The following is a 13,432-nucleotide window of genomic DNA, read 5'->3' on the forward strand; positions in this document are numbered from 1 at the left end:
CGGAATCTGTTAACGGATTCCGCTGTTTCTCAATTGACTTGTGTGGATGACGGATTGTGCCAAAAGTACCTGCTTTGCTTCCGCTGGCCGACGCTGCGTTGCTTCCGCCGAGCGGAAGGAACGCAGCATGTAACGTTAATTGCTTGCGTTAAAATGACGCCGAGCGGCGGATTCCGTTACATCTGTCAATAGTTATAATGGATCCCTATGGTGGTGGATTCTGTTGCAAAGTGCTTTACAATGGAATCCGCTGCTGGATTCTGCAAATTTCTAATGAGCATGCCCAGAATGAAAAAAATGGAAAAAGAAAAACAAAAACGGAGCCGACACATTCCGTTAGATGGACGCCATTTGGATGCAACGGGTCCGTTATTTCACAGGAATCGGCTAACGGATTCCTGTGAAATAACGGACCCGTTGCATCCGTTGACAACACAAAAATAACGGATGCGTCAAAACGACACAGCAACGGACCCAGCGGATTCAACCCAACGCAAGTGTGAAACTAGCCTTAGCAGTTCGTAAGATAAGCTCTTGAGTACCAAAACACTTCACAAAAAAAGTATATTAGGCTACATTCCCTCGAACAGTATTTGGTTGAGTTCTTGACTTTGCAGAGTTTCTGTTCCTTATTTTACTTGCGTTTTTGTGTGCGTTTTTTTTACATGCGTTTTTGTCGAGTTTTAGACTCTGCCTTTTTTGTCTTTGTTTTTGAAACTTCCTGGTATTGACCTCATTAGCTGCGAATTACATGCTTTTATGGTGCTTTTGTGCCACAAAAACGCACTAAAAAATGTGCGGTTTTTCACCTTTTGATTTTCCGCTTCTAATGCAAGTTTATGGGGAAATTCTGCACAGAAGACTCAGGGTATACACAAGAGAAATTATCATGCTGCGGAGTGGAAAAACTAACCCTAGGTGAGATTACACAGCGTAAAAAAGCAGCACAGTGGACATGAGGTTTCTATAAATCCCATTCACTGTGCTTGTACTGTACAACACTGTGTTTATGTGCAGCGAAAATAGGTAGCGGGGGAACGTACCCTTAGGGGTACTTTGCACACTATGACATCGCAAGTCGATGCTTGCGATGCCGAGCGCGATAGTCCCCGCCCCCGTTGCAGCAGCGATATCTTGTGATTGCTGCCGTAGCGAACATTATCGCTACGGCAGCTTCACATTCACTCACCTGCCCTGCGACTTCGCTATGGCCGGCGACCCGCCTCCTTCCTAAGAGGGCGGGTCGTGTGGCGTCACAGCGACGTCACACGGCAGGCGGCCAATAGGAGCGGAGGGGCGGAGATGAGCGGGACGTAAACATCCCTCCCACCTCCGTCCTTCCGCATTGCAGCTGGGACGCAGGTAAGGTGATGTTCCTCGCTCCTGCGGCTTCACACACAGCGATGTGTGGTGCCGCAGGAACGAGGAACAACATCATACCGCCACAGCTGTGAAATTATGGAAATGTCGGACCCTACACCGATCATACGATAACGACGCTTTTGCGCTCGTTAATTGTATGTAAAAGGATTTACACACTACGACAGCTATGCCAGATGTCCGTCACTTTCGATTTGACCCCACTGACATCGCACCTGCGATGTCGTAGTGTGTAAAGTATCCAAAGTACCCCTTAGGGTGAGTGCCCACAATCATTATTTGCAGCGTTTTGGCATCAGCGTGTTTTTGCTGTATGTACAAACACAGTGAATGGGTTTCGTAGATATCCCATGCCCACTGTGCTTGCTTTAGACACTGTGTAAACTGACCTGTGGCACAGCTTTCCGAGCCACAGCATGTCAATTTATCCTTGCAGTGATGCTAGTGCTCTGAGCGGGAGAACACGGCAAAAATACGCTGCTTCCAGAAGCCTGATCATGTGCACAGGCAGCACATTATCTCCCACCGGACTCTAGTGCCTCCAGAAGAGAAAACATGCTGCATCCAGAACACTGGCACTTTTGGGCATTTACCCTTAGAGTTTGTGCATATTGAATCACAGGTTTAAGAAAAAAAGAAGAAACCGCTCACTGCTTTGCAGGGATGCCAATGAATTGCTTGGTTGATGGTAAATCCAGGATCCAAGCTCGGACCAGCTGCAGCAAGCTGCACAATAGTAGATCACAATTCCAAAAATTGTCATGTATAACGGAGTTGGTGTAATTATACTGGCGATAAATAATGGCTCTGTGTCAGGACAACACGCCTTCCTTTTTTATTGCCATCTTTGGATGCCTAGCTGGACAATTTTTGTAATTGTGAACCCCAGGACCCGTTCCATCAGCCATGTCAGTAATCTATAATCTCGGATGGAAACTCCAAGAACCCCCTCTTACCAGATGGCTACCATGGCTTTGGTTTTGAGTACACCGCATGATGGGATGTCACATATTGTATGTGTCATGCCGTGACAATGACATTGCACCAAGCTGGTTATTCAATACTAGAAGGTGGCCCGATTCTACGCATCGGGTATTCTAGAATTTACGTATTGTGTAGTTCATGTATGATTTTTGTTATATATATATATATATATATATATATATATATATATATATATATATAGATATATATAGATATATATAGATATATATAGATAGATAGATATATAGATGTTGTTGTGTGTACTTACCAAGTTTTTGTGTAGGGCGCTGTACATGTTCTGGGTGTTGTCTGGGTGTGACGGGGGGTGAGAGCGGTGTTGTATGTGTGTTGCGTTGTTTGTGGAGCGCTGTGTGTCTGTAGCGTTGTGTGTGTGTGTGTTGCGCGGTTTGTGTGTGTGTGGTGTGTTTTGGGGGGAGGTATGTTTTGTGCAATGTGTGTGTTGTGCGGTATGTGCGTATATTTGTGTGTGCCGCGGTGTTTGTGTGTTGGGTGTTGTGTGTTTGCAGCGTTGTCTGTGTGTGTGGGTGTCTGTGTAGGGCAGTTGTTTGTGGTTCCCAGTGTGTGTGTGTGTGGTGTGTTGTGCAGTGCGCGCGTGTGTGTGTGTGTGTGTTGGGGGGAGGTGTGCACTTCCCATTGTGCTCCATCCCCCATGCAGCGCACTCCCCATCGTGCTCCATCCCCCATGGAGCGCACTCCCCATCGTGCTCCATCCCCTATGCTGTGCACCCCCCATCGTGCTCCATCTCCCATGCTGCGCACTCCCAAACGTGCTCCATCCGCCATGCTGCGCACTCCCAAACGTGCTCCATCCGCCATGCTGCGCACTCCCAAACGTGCTCCATCCGCCATGCTCCGCACTCCCCATCATTCTCCATCCCCCATGCAGCGCACTCCCCATCGTGCTCCATCCCCTATGCTGCGCACCCCCCATCGTGCTCCATCTCCCATGCTGCGCACTCCCAAACGTGCTCCATCTGCCATGCTGTGCACTCCCAAACGTGCTCCATCCGCCATGCTGCGCACTCCCAAACGTGGTCCATCCGCCATGCTGCGCACTCCCAAACGTGCTCCATCCGCCATACTCCGCACTCCCCATCGTGCTGCATCCCCTATGCTGCGCACTCCCAAACGTGCTCCACCCGCCATGCTGCGCACTCCCAAACGTGCTCCACCCGCCATGCTGCGCACTCCCAAACATGCTCCATCCGCCATGCTGCGCACTCCCAAACGTGGTCCATCCGCCATGCTGCGCACTCCCAAACGTGCTCCATCCGCCATGCTGCGTACTCCCAAACGTGCTCCATCCGCCATGCTGCGCACTCCCAAACGTGGTCCATCCGCCATGCTACACACTCCCAAATGTGGTCCATCCGCCATGCTGCGCACTCCCAAACGTGGTCCATCCGCCATGCTGCGCACTCCCAAACGTGCTCCATCCGCCATGCTGCGCACTCCCAAACGTGCTCCATCCGCCATGCTGCGCACTCCCAAACGTGCTCCATCCGCCATGCTGCGCACTCCCAAACGTGCTCCATCCCCCATGCTGCGCACCCCCCATCGTTCTCCATCCCCCATGCTGCACCAGCATCAGCCTCTCTACCCGCAGCATCAGCCTCTCTACCCGCAGCATCAGCCTCTCTCCTCCCAGCATCAGCCTCTCTACCCGCAGCATCAGCCTCTCTGTCCCCAGCATCAGCCTCTCTCCTCCCAGCATCAGCCTCTCTGTCCCCAGCATCACCCTCTCTCCTCCCAGCATCAGCCTCTCTCATCCCAGCATCAGCCTCTCTCATCCCAGCATCAGCCTCTCTCCTCCCAGCATCAGCCTTTTCTGTCCCCAGCATCAGCCTCTCTCCTCCCAGCATCAGCCTTTTCTGTCCCTAGCATCAGCCTCTCTCCGTCCCTAGCATCAGCCTCTCTCCTCCCAGCATCAGCCTCTCTCCTCCCAGCATCAGCCTCTCTCCTCCCAGCATCAGCCTCTCTCCTCCCAGCCTACCCCAGCCTCAGCCTACCCCAGCCTCAGCCTCAGCCTCCCCCAGCATCAGCCTCTCTCCTCCCAGCATCAGCCTCTCTCCTCCCAGCATCAGCCTTTTCTGTCCCCCGCATCAGCCTCTCTCCTCCCAGCCTACCCCAGCCTCAGCCTCCCCCAGCATCAGCCTCCCCCAGCATCAGCCTCTCTCCTCCCAGCATCAGCCTCTCTCTTCCCAGCATCAGCCTCTCTCCTCCCGGCCTACCCCAGCCTCAGCCTCCCCCAGCATCAGCCTCTCTCCTCCCAGCATCAGCCTCTCTCCTCCCAGCCTACCCCAGCCTCAGCCTCCCCCAGCATCAGCCTCTCTCCTCCCAGCATCAGCCTTTTCGGTCCCAGCATCAGCCTCTCTCCTCCCAGCCTACCCCAGCCTCAGCCTCCCCCAGCATCAGCCTCTCTTCTCTCAGCCTCCCCCTCCCAGCCTTCCCCAGGATCAGCCTCTCTCTTCCCAGCCTCCTCCAGCACGCCGTGCTCCTCTGCCGACACTCACAGATCCGATTGCATACACTCACACACTCTCACACACACACACACACACACACACACCCGATCGCATACACTCACACACACCCGATCGCATACACTCACGCACACACACATTGACGATATTACACATACGCGCTCATACTCACAACATCCGGAGATACCACATGCTTCTGGCCATGTGATCCTCCGGCAGGTCCTGGAAGCTCACAACACAGTATCGCTGCCGAGAAGCAAGCGATATCCCAGGATGTTGTGAGTATGTGGATGTGATGTGTGTGTGAGGTGTGTATGAGAGTGAGTGTGATCTGATGTGTGTGTGTGTGCTGTTATGTGTGTGCGTGTGTATGTTCCGCCGCTGCAGGACCTTGATGCGCTGGTAACTATGTTACCATGGTTACCAGCGTATCTCGTCCCCCGCTCGCACGGGAGCCCACACCAGCATACGCCGGCCAGCCCCAGCAATGCGAGGGTATGTGTCGGCTGGTTTGGCGGCGTACGCTGATGTGGGCTCCCGGGGGTACAGTACTCACCTGGTAGTCGTGGCTCCGTGACCGTGTCGGTTCGGGGAATGCGTGGGGGGGCGGGGCCAGAGGTAGCGTGCATTGCGTGAGGGGGGCGGGGCGTGGCCGAGTGGCCAATGCCTGCAGGGTGCCGGGGCGAGAGGCCAATCTGTGGGGGGGGCGGAGCCTGGGCGAGCGGCCGGCCAATCCGTGTGGGGGTGCAGCCTGGGCGAGTGGCCAATCCGTGCGGGGGGGCGGGGCCATGGCGAGCCCAGCGGCCAATCAGCTTTGTGTCACCGTAAGGACACAATTTTGGAGCAAGACAGACAGATAGACAGACACAATAAGGCAATTATATATATAGACTAGAAGGTGGCCCGATTCTACGCATCGGGTATTCTAGAATTTACGTATTGTGTAGTTCATGTATGATTTTTGTTTATATATATATATATATATATATATATATATATATATATATATATATAGATGTTGTTGTGTGTAGTTACCAAGTGTTTGTGTAGGGCGCTGTACATGTTCTGGGTGTTGTCTGGGTGTGGCGGGGGGTGAGAGCGGTGTTGTTTGTGTGTTGCGTTGTTTGTGGAGCGCTGTGTGTCTGTAGCGTTGTGTGTGTGTGTTGCGCGGTTTGTGTGTGTGTGGTGTGTTTTGGGGGGAGGTATGTTTTGTGCAATGTGTGTGTTGTGCGGTATGTGCGTTTATTTGTGTGTGCAGCGTTGTCTGTGTGTGGGTGTCTGTGTAGGGCAGTTGTTTGTGGTTCCCAGTGTGTGTGTGTGTGTGTGTGTGTGTGTGTGTGGTGTGTTGTGCAATGCGCGCGCGCGTGTGTGTGTGTTGGGGGGAGGTGTGCACTCCCCATCGTGCTCCATCCCCTATGCTGCGCACCCCCCATCGTGCTACATCTCCCATCCTGCGCACTCCCAAACGTGCTCCATCCGCCATGCTGCGCACTCCCAAACGTGCTCCATCCCCCATGCTGCGCACTCCCAAACGTGCTCCATCCGCCACGCTGCGCACTCCCCATCGTGCTCCATCTCCCATGCTGCGCACTCCCAAACGTGCTCCATCCGCCATGCTGCGCGCTCCCAAACGTGCTCCATCCACCATGCTGCACACTCCCAAACGTGCTCCATCTGCCATACTCCGCACTCCCCATCGTGCTCCATCCCCCATGCAGCGCACTCCCCATCGTGCTCTATCCCCTATGCTGCGCACCCCCCATCGTGCTCCATCTCCCATGCTGCGCACTCCCAAACGTGATCCATCCGCCATGCTGCGCACTCCCAAACGTGGTCCATCCGCCATGCTGCGCACTCCCAAACGTGCTCCATCCGCCATACTCCGCACTCCCCATCGTGCTGCATCCCCCATGCTGCGCACTCCCAAACGTGCTCCATCCGCCATGCTGCGCACTCCCAAACGTGCTCCATCCGCCATGCTGCGCACTCCCGATCGTGCTCCATCCGCCATGCTGCGCACTCCCCATCGTGCTCCATCCCCCATGCTGCGCACTCCCAAACGTGCTCCATCCGCCATGCTGCGCACTCCCCATCGTGCTCCATCTCCCATGCTGCGCACTCCCAAACGTGCTCCATCCGCCATGCTGCGCACTCCCAAACGTGCTCCATCCGCCATGCTGCGCACTCCCAAACGTGCTCCATCCGCCATGCTGCGCCAGCATCAGCCTCTCTACCCGCAGCATCAGCTTCTCTGCCCGCAGCATCAGCCTCTCTCCTCCCAGCATCAGCCTCTCTGTCCCCAGCATCAGCCTCTCTGTCCCCAGCATCAGCCTCTCTGTCCCCAGCATCAGCCTCTCTGTCCCCAGCATCAGCCTCTCTGTCCCCAGCATCAGCCTCTCTGTCCCCAGCATCAGCCTCTCTGTCCCCAGCATCAGCCTCTCTGTCCCCAGCATCAGCCTCTCTGTCCCCAGCATCAGCCTCTCTGTCCCCAGCATCAGCCTCTCTGTCCCCAGCATCAGCCTCTCTGTCCCCAGCATCAGCCTCTCTGTCCCCAGCATCAGCCTCTCTGTCCCCAGCATCAGCCTCTCTGTCCCCAGCATCAGCCTCTCTGTCCCCAGCATCAGCCTCTCTGTCCCCAGCATCAGCCTCTCTGTCCCCAGCATCAGCCTCTCTGTCCCCAGCATCAGCCTCTCTGTCCCCAGCATCAGCCTCTCTGTCCCCAGCATCAGCCTCTCTGTCCCCAGCATCAGCCTCTCTGTCCCCAGCATCAGCCTCTCTGTCCCCAGCATCAGCCTCTCTCATCCCAGCATCAGCCTCTCTCATCCCAGCATCAGCCTCTCTATCCCAGCCTTCCCCAGGATCAGCCTCTCTCCTCCCAGCCTCCTCCAGCACGCCATGCTCCTCTGCCGACACTCACACACCCGATCGCATACACTCACACACACCCACACACACCCGATCGCATACACTCACGCACACACACATTGACGATATTGCACATACGCGCTCATACTCACAACATCCGGAGATACCACATGCTTCTGGCCATGTGATCCTCCGACAGGTCCTGGAAGGTCACAACAGCACAGTATCGAGGCCGAGAAGCAAGCGATATCGCCGGATGCTGTGAGTGTGTGGATGCGATGTGAGGTGTGTGTGAGAGTGAGTGTGAGCCGGTGTACACTGTTAACTATGATACACATCGGGTAACCAAGGGACCTTAGTTACCCGATGTGTATAATGGTTAACAGCGTTCACGGGCTCCGTGAAGATCCCAGCATCGCAAGGTTATGTCTGGCGCTGCTGGGATCGTGACGGAGCCGGTGTAGAAGCAAGCGATATCCCAGGATGTTGTGAGTGTGTGGATGTGATGTGTGAGGTGTGTGTGAGAGTGAGTGTGATCTGATGTGTGTGTGTGTACTCACCTGGGAGTCGGAGCTACGTGTCAGTTGGGCAAGAGCGAGCGTGCATTGCGTGAGGTGGGCGGGGCCTGCAGAGAGACGGGGCGAGAGGCCAATCCGTGTGGGGGGGCGGGGCCATGGCGAGCCCAGCGGCCAATCAGCTTTGTGTCACCGTAAGGACACCATTTTGGAGCATGACAGACAGACAGACAGACAGACAGACAGAATAAGGCAATTATATATATAGATAAGACCAATGGATGCCGGGAGCTTTGTCAGAGTTCAGATCCAGCTGCCATAGCTTACCAATGTGTTTGATGGACTTGTTGCTGTAAATCGATTCACACCATCTGAAGTGAGTACATATCTTAGTGAGCCTTAAGGTCGCTTTTTCTCATTAGCGATGTGACACTCCCAGATCGTAGTTATGATTTGCTGAGATCACACATAGGTCGTTTATTAGCTGTCAAACGTAACGATCTCACAAGCGACGCAAAATCGTTCAGCGATATATTGTTTGACCAAGGCAGTCATGTGGATGTTATTCGTCGTTTGCATGGTGTCAAACGTACCAATAAGTCTGCTGCGTTCCAAATGATGAACAATATTTTGAAACTGAACAACGTATCAACGATTCTCAACCTATTTGCGGTCGTTCTGAGTCGCACGTCGGTGTCACACGCAATGACGTCGCTAACGATGCCGGATGTGTGCCACGGAATCCGTGACCCCGACGACATATCGTAAGATAAATCGTAGCGTATAACGTCGCCTTTTGTTGCTAAGTCCAGGAGCAGCACGTTAACACCTGGGCAGCAGCCGCCATAATGCTGGGGGGCCTTGAACTGTCGCTGTGTAAAGTAGTAAAGCAGAAAAGAAGATAGGATTGACAGCAGCTAGCAGAAAAAAACACTCCTGTCGTGTTGCCAAAAGGTAAATGGTAATTGAATTTAGAAATTCTCCAGAAAAATATTTGAGTTTAAAGTGACAAAGACCCAAACAACCTACAGGAGGCTATAAAAATATATAGTGGCATACAAAAGTTGTAGACTGGATGATCAGATCAGCCAGGTAATAGATCTAAAATAAGCTAAGAATGGTTACAGCGTACACCATACAGTCAGATAAAGGTGCAGGCTTACCACACATCATACCAGTCTACAGCATCATAGGACATCAACAATTCCCCAAATGGCTAATATGCTAATAGTATGACCCACTTTTAGGTTGTTTTGGGCCTTTGTGTCTTTAAACTCTAATATTTTTCTGGAGTGCTAAGCACAGCAGTAAATTTCTTTATTCAATTGCTGTGTGAATTGGGCTCAGCACCGGGCATGATGGGTTATGGCTGTGTTATACAGCCGGCACCCAGCAGTAACTGATGTGATCAGAGCTAGCTCAGAATGCATCAGTTTAATGTCTTAAATCTCTGTATCATACATTGCAGTGTCATTTAACAGACTTTCAGTATTGCGGCCATCACTTCTGACAGTGATCAGCACCCTAATGACTTAATACATGTGAAACATCGCTGGAATCAGGATCTCTGCCCCTACATTATGCTGCTCTCAGATTAGGTGGCAAAAACCTGGTGACAGATTCCCTTTAAATCGATTTGGCCACTTTACATTGTAGTGGACATTTTCTTTTAGCATGTGATAAAAATTGTGCAAGTCATATAAAACTTTTTTTTTGCCTAAACTTCACCAGAATTCTGACACATTTAGCTTTAGTAATCTTCAAGTCTGTGCTTTAGAAGTCTTATACTCTCCCCCTGCCCTGGGCTGCTCTAGCTAAGACACAATCTGTCTAGCATATGTACTGTTCTTTGGTCTGGGACTCTCCCCCTGCTCTTAGAGGCATAAGCCCAAGGCAAAGGGCAAGGGGCGTACATATAAACCATTGGGCCCTATAGCAGAAATCCTAATTTGGCACCAAACACCCCTAAAAAAATATTTGTCAAAGTAGCTGGGGTCAATGCCCATAGGCATAGTTACAGAAGGGCATATCTCACAAATAAGTAAAAGGGACATGTATTGCAGCACTTACAAAGTAATTTTGCCCCTATTGGAGCCCCTTAGTGTACTTGCTATGATACCCATTTCATGGCCCCCAAACAAAATGATACCCCCAAAGTTGCACAAAATCTGTAAATTTGCCACTCACCATCCCTGGTGCATATTATGCTCCCCAGCCCCAAAAAGCAGTATGATGGTTCCCCACAACCCTCCACACAGCATAATGCACCCACACAGTCTGCCACACTTTAAAATGGGCCCCACACGGTCCTCTGCACAGTATAATGGCCTGCCATAGCCCTCAACACAGCATACTGGTCCCCACATAGCCCTTCACACAGCATAATGTTTCCAACACCGCCCTCTACACAGTATAATGGCCTGCCACAGTCCTCCACACAGCACAATAATCCACCACACAGCCCTCCACACTACATAACTGTCTACACACAGTCTAATGGCTAGCCACAGCCCTCAACACTGCATAATAATCCACCACACAGCCCTCCACACTACATAACTGTCTCTACACAGTCTAATGGCTAGCCACAGCCCTCCACACAGCATAATGGTCCTTCACACAGTATAATGGCCAGCCACAGCCCTCAACACAGCATAATAATCCGCCACACAGCCCTCCACACTACATACCTGTCTCTACACAGTCTAATGGCCAGCCATAGCCCTCAACACTGCATAATAATCCGCCACACAGCCCTCCACACTACATAACTGTCTCCACACAGTCTAATGGCCAGCCATAGCCCTCAACACAGCATAATAATCCGCCACACAGCCCTCCACACTACATAACTGTCTCCACACAGTCTAATGGCCAGCCATAGCCCTCAACACTGCATAATAATCCGCCACACAGCCCTCCACACTACATAACTGTCTCCACACAGTCTAATGGCCAGCCATAGCCCTCAACACAGCATAATAATCCGCCACACAGCCCTCCACACTACAGAACTGTCTCCACACAGTCTAATGGCCAGCCATAGCCCTCAACACAGCATAATAATCCGCCACACAGCCCTCCACACTACATAACTGTCTCCACACAGTCTAATGGCCAGCCATAGCCCTCAACACAGCATAATAATCCGCCACACAGCCCTCCACACTACATAACTGTCTCCACACAGTCTAATGGCCAGCCATAGCCCTCAACACAGCATAATAATCCGCCACACAGCCCTCCACACTACAGAACTGTCTCCACACAGTCTAATGGCCAGCCATAGCCCTCAACACAGCATAATAATCCGCCACACAGCCCTCCACACTACATAACTGTCTCCACACAGTCTAATGGCCAGCCATAGCCCTCAACACAGCATAATAATCCGCCACACAGCCCTCCACACTACATAACTGTCTCCACACAGTCTAATGGCCAGCCATAGCCCTCAACACAGCATAATAATCCGCCACACAGCCCTCCACACTACATAACTGTCTCCACACAGTCTAATGGCCAGCCATAGCCCTCAACACTGCATAATAATCCGCCACACAGCCCTCCACACTACAGAACTGTCTCAACACAGTCTAATGGCCAGCCATAGCCCTCAACACTGCATAATAATCCGCCACACAGCCCTCCACACTACAGAACTGTCTCCACACAGTCTAGTGGCCAGCCACAGCCCTCAGCACTGCACAATAGTTTTTCACACAGTATAATGGCCTGCCACAGTCCTGCACACAGCATAATAATCCGCCACACAGCCCTCCACACTACATAACTGTCTCCACACAGTCTAATGGCCTGCCACAGTCATCCACACAGCATAATAATCCCCCACACAGCCCTCCACACTACATAACTGTCTCCACACAGTCTAATGGCCAGCCACATGCCGCAACACTGCATAATGGTCCTTCACACAGTATAATGGCCTGCCACAGTCCTCCACACAGCATAATAATCCGCCACGCAGCCCTCCACACTACATAACTGTCTCCACACAGTCTAGTGGCCAGCCACAGCCCTCAGCACTGCATAATAGTCCTTCACACAGTATAATGGCCTGCCACAGTCCGCCACACAGCATAATAATCCGCCACACAGCCCTCCACACTACATAACTGTCTCCACACAGTGTAATGGCCAGCCACAGTCCTCCAGACTGTATAATGGCCTGCCACATTCATCCACACAGCATAATAATCCCCCACACAGCCCTCCACACTACATAACTGTCTCTACACAGTCTAATGGCCAGCCACAGTCCTCCACACAGAATAATAGTCCCGCCACACATTATAATGGTCCCCATGCTGCTCTATACACAGTATAATGGCCCTCAAACAATGTCCCTAAAACAAAGCAAAAACTCCTCTCTCCGTTTTCCTGCTGCTCCTATCTCTGCAGTGCGTGGTGTGATGTAGCTACGTCATCGCTCCCGCTGCACTGAGACTGAGTTATGATGTATACAGTGAATGACTGAAGAAGGAGCTGATGTATTACTTTTATATCGTTACTTTCAAGGGTGTGCACATACCGTTGATAGTGAGACAACCGGTGGGGATGGAGAGGGATAGTGTCGGCATCACCTCCACCCATTCACGGGTCCTAAAGTGGCCACGTAGTCTGCTGCGATTGTAACGCCACTGCAAAGAGGTGTCTGAGTGTAGTCTGTACATTGCTCTTTGTTAGCCTGAAACTCTCTCCCTGTTCTTAGATGGATCAGCCAAGAGCAAGGGGCTATCTATTCTAGACTATGCACTGTCCTTTGGTAATCTGGGATTTACCCTGCTTATTGAGGGGTCAGTCGTTTGCAAGGGGAGTATCTCAGACCTCTCGGACTGTTGTGATTGTAATTTATATGCCATGATATGTTCTGTATCGCTTTCATGTGTGCTATATACTTTATTTTACAGAAAGTACTAAGAAAACTCAACTGCTATCATCCTCAGTGATCAGTACAACTGTCAAACAGCCGGCATCAAAAGGGAAAAGCATACAAACAGGTACAGGTTTCCATAGTGTGCTGCATGGGGAAAGCATTCTGCTGCAATCTGTCAGTGGTGGCGTTGGCCAGCTGTCCCTTAGATCTTTCTTCTAGCTATACTGTTGTATATCACAGTTGTAGTTTATTTCAAGAATATATTTAAAAAAGTTCAATTGACCCGA

General features: G+C 51.7%; 1 protein-coding gene across 5 annotated transcripts in view; it reads left to right on the forward strand.

Annotated features, from left to right (window-relative positions):
* Positions 1–13,432, forward strand: part of MPDZ (multiple PDZ domain crumbs cell polarity complex component) — a 268,414-nt gene that overhangs the window by 54,234 nt on the left and 200,748 nt on the right. For all 5 annotated transcript variants that reach the window (XM_075316964.1, XM_075316973.1, XM_075316991.1 and 2 more), the window contains exon 12: positions 13,180–13,269. In XM_075316964.1, the coding sequence (XP_075173079.1) occupies positions 13,180–13,269 (90 nt within the window). The remainder of the gene's footprint in view (positions 1–13,179; positions 13,270–13,432) is intronic.

Source organism: Anomaloglossus baeobatrachus, chromosome 1 (genome assembly GCF_048569485.1).
Source record: "Anomaloglossus baeobatrachus isolate aAnoBae1 chromosome 1, aAnoBae1.hap1, whole genome shotgun sequence".
NCBI classification, from domain to species: domain Eukaryota; kingdom Metazoa; phylum Chordata; class Amphibia; order Anura; family Aromobatidae; genus Anomaloglossus; species Anomaloglossus baeobatrachus.